Raw genomic sequence first — 12,770 nt, 5'->3', positions numbered from 1 at the left:
AACTCCTCATGCTTCTGGCTACCAGGCCGTGGTGTTTGTGCGTGGTGTTAGAAGAGCTGATGGTTATCCTCAGGGCCCGCTTCCCCTCCCCATGCACACAAAACTAAACCCACAGCATAAACCACGAACACAGCAGAGGTGAGGTTTTAGTGGGGTGCTGGAGAATGTCTTTCGGGGTTGCCACAGCAACATCAACATTTACACTTCCTGATTCTTTGTGGGTTTTAATCGGGGTTGACCTGAGGAGATGCTCTGTTTTGCAGCAGCTTTCATAGCAGAGTTCAGCGTTTGTTTGCGTTCTGGGGTGATAAAAAAAAAAAAAAAGTATCATTCTAGCCTTTGCTTGCAAAAATACGGTTGTGTCTAAAGGTTAGTTTTACTACAGGAAAAATGTGCCCTTGTGTGTGCTGCTAGGTGTGATAAGATTCACAGTGAGGTCAGCACAGTGAAGACTTGAACACAGGTCTCAAGCCAGCACAGCGTTTCTGCTCTTCAGTTGTCTCACTCTGTACAGACATCAGTGGGAGGAGGGATGAATTTTCCTCAAGTATTTGGAAAGTACTTAGTATACTGCAGCTATAGTCATGTGACTCACAGACATGGTAGCAGATCTGGCCACACACTTACAAAACCATGTGTTACTACCTGGAAAGACATTTTTGAAGTATTTCTGATCATTTTTACCAGGCAGACTGAAGGTATGGTCCTACAACCAACTGACCAAAATCTGTGGTGCTTCTTCCCCTGTGATTTAAGCCTATTATAAGAAACCACTTCAGTCTTTTAACTTTTTAAACTGTATTGCTCCTGCCTACAGAAAAAAAAGGATCAATAGAGGTGCAAAGATTTAGAAATGTTAGTTGCTGACAGCGGCTGATTCTGCTCTGAGCTGTCCTGAGCTTTACAGGACATCACTGAAGGAATGCAATACTCAAATAACACTGACAATTGGAAGTGAAGGCATCCCAAAACTGTAATCACTTCTGAATGTCATTTTATTTTCAGAATAGTTACGGTTTATGCAGAGTGCTGAGCTAAAAGCCTTGCATACATGGACAGTTAATAGTTAACTAAAATAGATGTATTTGTGGATAGGGCTTTCCCTTGGACATTTACAAAGGAGTGGATAGAAGAAACAAGGTGCTCATTTTATTGAGCTCCAAATTTGAAGGGGTATTGTTTATAGGAAGCAGAAGTACACACAGCCCACCAAACAGGTGGATGCTAAAGAAATGAATAAAAAGCTTTCCTTATACCCTACAGACATGACAATTTCAGGACAGAAGTGATTTTGTATGTTGACAGGTTCATCCTTTTGAAGATGAGATAATTATCTGTATGAGTTCACTCTGTAGCTTCTAGAACTCAACGAGTATGATCAACTCCTCTAAAAATCTCCAATGGCTTATCCCTGCAGCTGTGTATCAAAATGGAAGTTGATACAGAAACTGGTTGTTCCTACTGCTTTGTATCTGTGTTGATAGCTGATGTGTTCAGTGAGCCTGCTGCTTGGGATATCTGTCAGAACATCTGACAGCTAAAGGTTGGGGGAATGCGAAGCCTGACAGCAGCGATGTGGCACCGGGGACTCAAAACCTGCTCTTAGTGCAGTCAGTGGGAGTTACAGCTTTGGGCTCAGTTCTCATTTAGACATGCATGCTATCAGTGCCCTTTTCTGGGGCCTCTTGTATTGCTGGAATGGTGTAAAGATGCTTAACTGTGACTGAGGATAAGATCTTCAGGTCCCACTGACAGCAGAGTTCAGTCCTGGAGAGGGTGATAGTAGCACCTCCTACAAATAGGGGTAAACTCCCCATTTTTTGTGCTACTTTTGAGGCTCAGTTTCCAACTCAGACAATCAATCAGGTACCATTTACGTGTCATTTACTTGGTGTGTAAGTGTGGTTGTGTACTGAGGCTACAAAAACGAGGGTCATGCCACTGCAACAAACCTACCTTGCCCTGTCAGCAAACCTACCTCCTGCAAACTCAGGCATGTTGCCGAAAAGAATAGATGACAGACATCCCTACTCACAAGCTTTCTCCTAAATCCCAGGTCAATATTTAGGTCAATGAACAGAGCCAGAGCACAGCTCTCAGGTTTGTAGAGAACTGAACATAAATTGAAGAAAATAGCATATATTGCAGTGGGAGTATGCTGCATGGCAAAGGGGAGGGAAAAGAAAAAAGGATCACTTTTGATTCAAGCACTAATACATTAGAAAAAAAATGAGTGACATTTTTTAACAGGATTGTATGTTAACTCTTGAAAGCTGGAACTGTCCTTGGGAATCCAAGAAACCCCAATACCTAAGTCGCAGGTGCAGGAATTCCCAAGATACGCTTTCTCCCTTTACATACTGGAACTGTTAGTGTGAAATGTGATACTTGAGTTAGTTAACATAGCCACTGTCAGGGTGTGCAGCAATGGGCACCGAGATTTTTGCTTTCTTAGAGGAGAAGCAGAGGAACCTGTCAGTGGAGAGGGGTAGTGTGGAGGTTGTGAGTGTAAGAAGTGCTGCTGCAAAATAAGTAATTCGATTCCTAAAGGTCTGAATGATACCTGGGAGCCTCCTTTCATCAGAAGCTGTAGGAAATGATCTATATTATCTTTTTAGTGGACCTAGCAGGTTTTTTTTGTTTGTTTGTTTCTTGTGTGTGTTTGTAGGCCTTCACATACAAACCTTGCATGAGAAAGAAATGAAACATCAGTAGCGGTCAGAGGTACAGCCACCATACTGCAAACATGCTTCAATGTTGCTTTTCTTCTAAAGTTTTAAATCTGTTTTGTTGCACTCATGCATCTTCCTTTTCAACCACTTATGTTTGGGACTGGTAGGAGCATGGTGAGCAGATCAACAGAGTACCAGAGAGTAAAAAAAACATTGTGAAAAGGTATTAGAAAGTATTCCTGGCTGAGAGCACAAGTTGGTCAGGAGGAAGGATGATATTGCCAAGCAGCAAGGGGAGTTGATTAGATAGCAGAAGAAAATCCATATGAAATCAAGGATTCATGTTCGTTTATTTATTTATTTTTACATGAAATGGGGAAAAAGCAATTATCTGAAAGCAGTTTGGAAATTTGACCCCAGTAGCTAGCAGTAACTGTGGTCAGATGTTCCTGGCCAAATCTAGGAGTTCTTTACTAGTGCACAGGCACAGTTATTTTTGATCTCAGTGGAGTTTTGCCCAGTGAAAGACTAGAAAAATGGTTCCAAACAATGATAGAAGAGCTGAGGAAAAGCTAAAATGTGTTTAGACATAGTTATAATAATATGGGAAATAATGAAAATGTACAAGATATGTAGGCATTTAGATTTGTAGAATTTAAGACCATCGTATGGTATTTTAAAAATCAAAATTACTTGGTGTACTGCAGAAGGGTTTTTACTGTGCTACCAGGATTTGAACCAAGCAGTATAATCCCAATTTAGGCATCAGTCACTGGGAAGGCACCCACCATTATAAAAGAAAGTTCAGGAAAAGTATAAAGACTGAATAGGCTTTATGGTCAGGAAACACAACCACAATGAATGTCTTTTCTTGGGTGTAACCAACTCCAAAATTTGGTGTGGAGCCTATGGTGTTACTCTAACTCAAGCTTTAAAAAGACAAGGCGGGGGGGGAATAAAACGTTTAAGAGAACAATCTTTCCTGTTTGGATTTGAACATAACTGAAAAGTTGCCATCCAGAAGTACTTCTGTGTGCTGTGATTTCTTCTGGATTTAACGACTGAATTCAGTTCTCAGTTCTCAGTTACCTAGTTAATACCATGGTGTGATCAGAGTGCAAAAGGATGTGACCCGGTGATGCTGGAAAGAGTCACGTTAACTTTACTGGGCTGTAGGTCAGTGCCTTGGGCAGAAAAATGCTGTGTGCGCTGTGCTTGTGATCTGAAAATCTCAACAAAGTCGAAGGGTTTAAACTTACAATTTTCTTCAGGGACATCTGTCAGGATTTAGGCTGTGTTTCAGCAGCACATCATAAACTTAAGTCCTTCTCCATTCAACAAAAGCATGGAATGAAATCCTCTGGCACTTAAGTCCAGAGGATTGTTTGGCCAGTCAAACCCAAGCAGAGTTGTCATGCTCAAGTTTCTCACATCATTTCTCATTACAGTGGCAAAGTGAGAAATTGAAAATAAAAAGATAATAAAAAGCACAGCATTTTAAAAATTCATCCCTAACTAAAGTTTTTCACAGTTTGCTTTATTTAGTTAGTTGGGAGGGAATTTAATTAATTTTTTATTTTATCTGTTCTGGTTCACTTACTCCCGTAGTAATTAGAAGTAAATTAGAGTTATTCTTTCTGTTAGATCAATTATTCATAACATAGACCATTTAAAAATTAGTTTCGTGGAAGCAACTTACTTCATTTTTACTAAAACTGAAAAAGAAATTAGCCAAATTAGTTAAAATAGCTTTGAACTCCATATTGACTAAAGCATTTGTGCCAGAATAAAAATTCATGACATATAAGAAGAACAGTATAAATGATTAATCATTTTAGTTCATGGATATCTATATTTTTATTTAATTACATCTATGCATAGTATAAACTGTCTGAATCTTGGGAATCCAAGCCAGAGAAGCTGAAGAGTCTTCTTCTGTTTAACATTCACCATGTGTTGTTTTCTTCTAGGGTTAATTTGTAAAATGTAAACCACATACTATTTGTATGCAGTGTTTATGTACTATTTATAGAAAGTCTTGACCATTTATAATTATCCGACATTTTTATCCATAATGTCTGCATATGACTAAAGAAATGTTTATGGAATAGATGAAACAATGTTATTTTTACAGTTGATCTGCAATTTATTTTATGTAAAATTTTCAGGGTATTTTATGTTAGAGAAGGGATATTCTCTGTTCAACTGCTTATTGAGAAGACTAAAATGATTTCTAAATAGTAATCGACACAACACCAGAGGGACACTGCAAGCTATTAATATATTCAATTTTAAGCAGCATAAACTGAAGAATAGAAAGCTCAATTTGAAATTACCAAAAATTGGTTTCTGAAAGCCCCAGGGTTGTTCTCAAAGTACAACCCTGTAACAGTTACCATCAACGCTGAAAAGTCATCAGAGGTGTCTACATATCATAATGCAAAGTAACCGTGTTAGTTTTAGGATTTCTGTGAAATCTCAGCTAGTGCAGCTCTGATGGACTGGCTCCCATCTTCCCCTCTTTGAACACATCCTCTGTTTTTTGAACGCAGTCTGTATGTACAAGAAGCTCCACAGCATGTATGTGCCTTTATTGAGTTTTATGACTGCTGATTTTTTTTTCCCATTTTTTTTCTAGAACTCTAGAAGTTTTGGTGAGTTTGAATGAAGGGCAATCTTTCATGTCCAGCTCATTAACAATTACCGCTTCAGAGTGTGTAAGTAAATAGCTAATGTAATTCAACGCTAAATGCTCAAATTCAGTTTCTGTTATGGTTTTATCATTGAATGACTTCCCAGTGCAGAGAACCTCAGTGCGTGGCAGGTCTTTTAGGTGTTTAGAATGCACAAGTCCACCTAACTGAAAAACACACCTGTGCAGACATACAGAACATGCAGAATTTGATGATACGAGATTTCTTGATATTTAAGTGCATACATATATGTATGTCCTAAGTAATTTTCTCCAGGTTTTGAGACATGCTTAGAATTTCTTTTATAACGCCAGTACACTCAATGAGGAAGTTTTTCAGCTGTTTTGCATTCCTTGATGAAGTGTGTGTGGTGGGGGTTACAGACAATTTTTTTTTCTACAGTTACACAAAACAATTTCTTTAATTCTTCCCATTAAGGTGGCAGACAGCTTTATGTTAGGAGCATCTTTATTTTAGGATTCCATGTAAGTGAGGTATTGCTGTGCCTATCACCCTAGACTTAAAAATAATAATTGAAAGCCATGTCTTATACGGTAGGCTTGGAGATTTCTCTTCGCTTTCTGACACAGGCTCTGTAATCAGGGTTTCTTCTTCCATTGCTGCTGATCTGTTTTGCTAGCTGCTTCAGGAGCTGCTGATCTAGACCATATGCAGAACTATACACAGAGGGAAAGTCCTGGAATTCTCCTCCCCCACACTACCTCAGCTGGCTCTGTCCTGAGATCCAGGCTCTGTCTGTGTGTTCCTTGTCTGTGCTGTGCCTGTGTTGTGCTATAGCCTGCAAATCGTGCTTTGCTAAATAGATTACAACAAATTACTGTACCACACTGTGCAGCTGTGACTTTCAAAATACTGGGAAGCTTCCACGCCATTAGAGACCTGCTCGCTATAAACATAATAATGTCTTAAGAGCCAGGTGTGACATAGTCACCTGGGGTCCTGTTGCAGCACAGCTCCACTTTGTAGGATCAGTGGGAGCAGATTGAAGCTGAGTAGTGTGACTTCCGTGCAGCTTTCCTGTCAGGCGCAGAAGCATACAGAACAGTGCCTTCTGCTCATCAGCATGTATTTTTCCAACAGTATTTTCATCACTCATAGGTAATTAAACTAAAAGAGAAAAAATAGTATTTTTTTTTCTTTTCATTTTAGAACTAAACACTTGGGTAACTATAGAAGTCAAAGTTATCTCAGTTCAGCCCTTAAGTTTCAGGAACGAAGCCTGAATAAATTGAGAGCTGAAGAAACACATGCTCCCCAAACTGTGTTTCTCTGCTTAAGCGCCTCTTTGTCATTTGGATGCAGTTCAATCTTACACCAAAGCACAACGAAGCAGCCTCTCAGCATGATAACCTAAGGAGTGTGGATTTCCTCTTTTTCCTTTTTAGTCCTTCCAGAGAAACCAGTACGCAGTAAGTTTATTCCTATGCCCTCTTAAAGATTGCTAAGCTTGCTGACATAGGTAAAAATAAAGCATTGCTGCAAAGGAGATCATACCAAATTGCTGGGTGAAGCAAAATAACTGTTCCCTCTGCTTATATTGCTTCCCTGTGGTCAGAAGTTTTAACTAACAGCAAACAGAATGAGTACAGATGTGCACTGACAGAAAAAACAGTGGAACTTCTGATCATCTTTTTTTTTTCTGTCTTTCATGCATGTTGCAGCAAAGAGAGCTCCATACAAGGAGAACTGCTGTTTCCATAGTAGCAGATGGGCAACTGCAAGAAATGGGTCACTGCTAGAATTCTTCCACTAATTCTGATGGCTGAGCAGCTGATGGCTAGTTGGTATACGAGAGTTACAAGTTCCAGCCTCCCCTGGCAAACACACATTGCTGCAGAGGAAACAAACAAAAAATGTGTTGCACCTACGCGCTGAGGCATGCATCTGTTTCTTGTAAACCTCACTGCCTGGTATATACATGGTCACCTACACATACTTCGGATAAAGCTCTGCTTGACTTGCAACTATGCTTGCTTTGGCAGAATCACTTGTGCTTGCTGTACTCCAGCATTAGTGATTCCTAAACGTCTCTCCTTTCCTTTTCCTCCATCTGAATTTCAAGTAAGTTCTGTTTTCATGAGGTCACCGTGGCATGTTTCTCAGTGTTGTTCTAAATCGGCACAGAAGCACAGGCTACCAAGGGTAAGACGAAAAGCACCTACAGGATGTGGGTTTGAGGTGCTGCAGATGGGCTGCTCACTTCCTCATTAAGAGTGACATTGCTGGAAGCAATAGAAGTCATTGAGAATTTCTCAGGACAGTTGCTTCAGGTTCAAATGCCACTACTACAGGCATTTAGTGTGCAGTGTGAACGAATAGTGTGGCTTATTACTAACTTGCCCAGATGCGTGGCTCCTAAGCATAAAAGCCTGACTAGAATATATGGATTATTGGTAAATATTGATTAAAATTCCACCCACCTACCCAAAACATGTGGAACTGAGGCCTCTAATGGAAGGTGTTACTGAACTTACACCAAATACGATTTTGATTGAGATACCTATCTTGATCCTTTGTGCTACGTTTCTCTGTTGGAGAGAAAGCAAGACAGTAAGTAGAAAATAAAAAATAAATAAGTGGATTTGTTTGGTTGTATCAGCTAGTTGGAGGCTGTTTGGGGGCAAGTGAGAGGAATTGTTTGCACCATCCACTGATGTTGTTTTTCTGCTTTCTTTGCAGTCTAGCGGAGTAGCAGCACTTATTGCTGTTCTTGTGCTGTTACTTCTGGTGGCGCTTGGCCTGCTCTGGTGGTTCTGGCCCCTCTGTTGCAAAGTGGTGAGTAAAGACTTTTAAAAAACCTCAGTGGACCTGTGATTTGCAATCATAACCTAAACTGTATTGGGAAATACAGATACCATGGGAAATAGCTTAAGTAATAGGATGGTTACATGTGACATAAGCCTTCTGTTGAGGCAGTTTTCTTTCATTAGTGACAGGCAATAAACTGAAGAAGAGACCAGTTTAAACACTGTGCACTGCACCTTTAGCAGTACTTCTGGCTTTCTGAGAGACTTGCACACACGGACCAGCTTCAGCAGGCTGATGTGCTGCTCATTGGCTTTCTACTGAGCAAGCAGATGTGGTATATTCCTGTGAAATCTCTGAAAAAAAACAGTTCTCTTTTATTTGAAAGTTGTTGGCCATAATGGTACACAGATGTTATCCTGAAATCAAAGACCATTTTAAAAGTACTATCACTAAAATTGGTATTTGTAGTCCATTATAGGCTCTCAAGTTGGAAATCCCTTATTGTCTTAATAATCCCTAGCAAAAAATTAAATTTTCATCTTGCTCACATTACATATCTTTTCATCTGAATAATGAATGCTTTTTATCCTTCTAGCAGCAATAAGCAATGCTGCTTCACTAACTCTCCTTCCATCTCCTCGAATGCTAGCGTTTTTAAATTGGTGGAGTTTAATAGTCATCCACTTCAACAGCAGCACTGAAGACTTGAGAAGTGGAGATTGCTTCCAGGCTGTTACTGTATTCCTTGTCTTCACTTAGACTTGTGGAAAGGATAGTGGCAGAGGAACAGACCTTCTCTCCTGACCATTCTGAAGCCAAAAAAATGAAAAGTTTTGTTTGTCATGGTCCATTAGACACCAGGCTATTCTAGAACAAGAAATCCTCAACCCCTGTTTCCTCCTCATGGTCTGTGGTTTCTGAGACCTACAAACTCTCCTCTAATAAAATGACTTTCTTCTGTCTCATTCTTCACATCAGAGTCCCGTAAGAAATCTAGGAACATTGTCTGTTAGTTGTTTTCCCTCAACAATGATATATATCATGAATCTTCCCATGGAACAGAAAAAATAACATCATAAGAAGAAAGCCTCCCATTTAGTATTTTAAAATAATTGGCTCACCTTGATTCACAGTTCCCATCGTATGGCAAATCTTCCCATACTACACATCTTCCTCTCATTACAATAAATAGCAATTGCAGTGTCTCAGTCCCTTGAGAGCAGGAATTCCTGAGAGCAGTGATGATTCTGTAATGACAATCAGTACGATGCTTTCTGGATTTGTATGTCAAAGTCCTCTATAAAAAGTCAAATGTGCAGCTCTGTGACTAAAATTAACTGAATAGCTGCACTGTGTAACGAATTGCCTTGGGTACGGTACCTTGGGTGCCCTTGGGTGCGCAGTGTTATTAATGCAGGCTCCTGTCTGGGCTAACCTCCTTGGTGGGGATAACTTGGGCGTCTCCACAAAGAGCTGCACCAAGAGGTAAGGAAATGTCCCTTCATCCTGATTAATCTCACGCTTAAGTATGTTACTCCCTGATGTTTACTCTAAGGAGTAGTAACTTACCCAGAGTAGCTTTTCTGGATGTGGTGTTTGGTTTGTAATTGGCTACTGCTAGGGAAGCCTTTGGCTCTAGGTTAATAAGCTATTAGTAAGAAGCTGCCTAACTTGTATGGAAGCAATAAAACCAGGGCCCTTTAAATTTTAGTGCTGTTATTTCCTCCCACCTCTCATAGACATTATCTGCTCCCTTAAAAAGAAACGGTCATTTTAGGTCATCATTTCCTACAACAACACTGATTTCCAAAACCACATACTTGCACTGAACCTCTTACCAAATACCGACTCTTCATTTCTTGTTGTTTTGACGTCTGTTTCCTCGCCTCCTTACGCTGTGGTTCCATTCTTTTCCTTCTATTCTGCACTTAGGTTCTCACATTACATGCTATTATCACTTCTGCCTAAGTACTTCTGGGCTTTGGTGTTTGAGAAGAGGGCCAGCATATTAGGGCCGGCCAGGAGGTCCCCTGCCCTTTCTCTGAGCCCACTTCCCTGGCAGAGTGGCGTGTCTATTTCATGGGACAAAACCCAGGAGCAACGCTGAAAGCGGCAGCCTTCAAGTCTTGTGTCATGGGCTGCACAATTGAATGGAAAAGAGAGAAGTGGAAAGGTGTTGCAGACAGTACAGAATGGGTGTTCAGAGCCACACAAGGGGGTGATCCCTGTTGCCCGCAGGAAATGTCAGCTTCAGGTGGTTTGGGAATTCTGCTTTATCCTTGCTAGGACTTGGTCTTCACAGCATTCCTTGATACAAAGTCCGTGTTGGGGTAGGGGCACTCCTTTTCTTCTTTCTCTTTTTTCCCTTCCCCCCGCCCCTCTGCTTTTTTTTTTTTTTTTTTTTTTTTTTTAAGCAGTTCACTGTTGACAGTTCTTTCACTCTTCCCTCAATATCAGAACATATGATCGCATCAAGCTGGCTTCAGGCTCTGGTGCTGACATTTCCTAATGCCCACATCACGCGAACATTTGAAAAGTGTTAATGAGCAGATCAAAGGGACTGTTGCCTGAAGCAACTAACTTTTTTTTTAAAGAAATCGGCTTTCCTCCAAACTGAAGTCTTCATTCTTTGCAACTAAATAAATGAGGTGCAGCCTTGCCTGCGATGATGATGATGATGATAAAACAAAACAAAACAAAATTAGGAAGTAATCCATCTTTACATGTGTTTAATAAGACAGCAGCATTATCCAGAGTTTTCAGTATTTCAACAATCTGAATCAAGCTCAGGGAAAGTTAATTTAGCAATATGATGATCTCAGTATCTGCAGTGTCATGCTACACTTGCGCTGGTTTATGCTGAAACCACATTCATTCTTTGGATTTCTCTTTTTTAAAAATGTTTTTCTACTGATTTCACGTGAAATAGCAGGCAAGACTGAGAATATTCTTTGTGTGTGCATGAGAGAGAGAGTGTGTGTGTGTGTGAGGAGCCTGTGGAAACATAAGGATGCAGGCATTTACATTCCACTTCTGTCAGCAAGGGTGAGTATCTGCTACTCAAAGCAGATTATTTTCTCACACCACTGTCACATTTAAAGCAAGTTTCATTTTCTACAGCTATTAGAAATAGCAGCTAATTAATGTATTGGTTAGTTTCAGATCAGGTTTACCCTATAACTTCAGGGATTTTAGCAGCTGCCATAGGATTGAATCCTTTGCTCAAGGAGTCAAACAAAAACTGTCACTGACTTGTGACTTTCAAGCCCTGTGAGGTAAACAGAGTTTTCCTTGATTCTTTGGGGTAGAAATTTTGATTCCATTAAAACCAATAAGCACAGGGCCCAAGTGAACTTTAGCATGTTTAGAAGTTTGGTGTACAAAGCTGTCTTTGCTCAGAAGAGATTGCAGGGCTGAAGAATCATAGAATTATAGACAGTGCAGTGATCATACTGTTTAATGATGTAAGTGTGCACCCTAGCTCGGCCTTCTGTCCTGTATAGCTAGCAGTCTTGGCAGGAAAATATGTGCTTTCGAGGTAATGGTTAGAGACAGGCAAAAGGAAAAGAAAAATGAGAATTAAATAAATAAAACACTGTGAACATTAGTAGATTGAGAGCATCATTTTACTGTTTACAGTCTTTTAATTGCTTTCAGTGAGAATGGAAGATTTTCATGGCTTGGAAAATCTTGCTCAGCACCCAGATCTCCTAGAATCTGTCCCATGATCCCTCTGTGTTGTTGTTTCTGTAAAGTTCAGGCAGTAATTGCAATCTGGCTTTCAGCAATGTTTGACAAACTAAATAGTTGATTTCTGTTAGTACTTTGAAAATTCCTGATGGCTGGTAGGAAAAAATATTCAGAAATATTTAAAGAAAAACAATTTATTGGCATGTTTTAGCAACATCCTACAGCAAAGGCATATATGGTTAAAATCCAAAATTGAATTCCCAATCCACTGGAAGTACTCTGAGCATAATAAACAGTTCAGTATCTTAAACCTGAAGTACCATGGAAAAATGTTTCCAAGAGTACCATAATTTACTCGTCTGAGTTGATCTAATTCCTTTATCCAGTGCTAAATATACACAACTTATTTTGGCAGTAACTATCTTGGTGGCATTGTGACTTGGATGTAAGTCAAGAAGGAAAACTCTTGACTACTGGTCAAGTAAAAGATGTTTCCTTAATGTCTGATGCTATATATCTGTGCAACGACAGAATGCTTGTAGGCTGTGGTAGGGTTAATGGAAGTACTGTAATTAATTACACAGAGCACAGAAAATAATACATATCATAATTAAGGTACTTCATCCTGCAGTAGGAGAGGTACATGGCTGTCATCGTGGACAATTTTGGTTGGTCTATGGCATAGCAGAAATAAATACCTTTACATTCATGGGATATTTTTTAATCATTTCTATACAACATTCAAGCACAAAAAAAATGCCCTGATATCACTCAAATGCTTCTTTTTAGCTTTATTAGCCTGCATTTCTCGTGGAATAATGCCTGTGCTTTCATTTTCTGCCTTTACCATTTAAAAGGGTTGCCCTCTTCCTCTTCCCCTCCCTTTACTGCTGGGTGGTTTCCTTTCAGTACCAGGGAACTCCCTGAGATTTACAGTATGCATGCA

General features: G+C 39.8%; 1 protein-coding gene and 1 long non-coding RNA gene across 3 annotated transcripts in view; one reads left to right on the top strand and one right to left on the bottom strand.

Moving 5' to 3' along the window:
* ANTXR2 (ANTXR cell adhesion molecule 2) overlaps positions 1-12,770 on the top strand; it is a 111,132-nt gene that overhangs the window by 46,508 nt on the left and 51,854 nt on the right. Inside the window, exons 11-12 of the mRNA XM_068680464.1 lie at positions 5,311-5,389; positions 8,066-8,161. Coding sequence (XP_068536565.1) covers positions 5,311-5,389; positions 8,066-8,161 — 175 coding nt within the window. The remainder of the gene's footprint in view (positions 1-5,310; positions 5,390-8,065; positions 8,162-12,770) is intronic.
* The window catches only part of LOC137855853 (uncharacterized), a 286,561-nt gene continuing 281,947 nt past the window's right edge, over positions 8,157-12,770 (bottom strand). For both annotated transcript variants that reach the window (XR_011096011.1, XR_011096012.1), the window contains 2 exons: positions 9,256-9,381; positions 8,157-8,943 (listed from right to left, as the gene is read on the bottom strand). This is a non-coding gene — a long non-coding RNA (uncharacterized lncRNA). The remainder of the gene's footprint in view (positions 8,944-9,255; positions 9,382-12,770) is intronic.

Source organism: Anas acuta, chromosome 4, assembly GCF_963932015.1.
Source record: "Anas acuta chromosome 4, bAnaAcu1.1, whole genome shotgun sequence".
Lineage (NCBI taxonomy): Eukaryota > Metazoa > Chordata > Aves > Anseriformes > Anatidae > Anas > Anas acuta.
The sequence above is the reverse complement of the archived record's forward strand: the minus strand, read 5'-3'. Positions and strand labels throughout refer to the sequence as shown.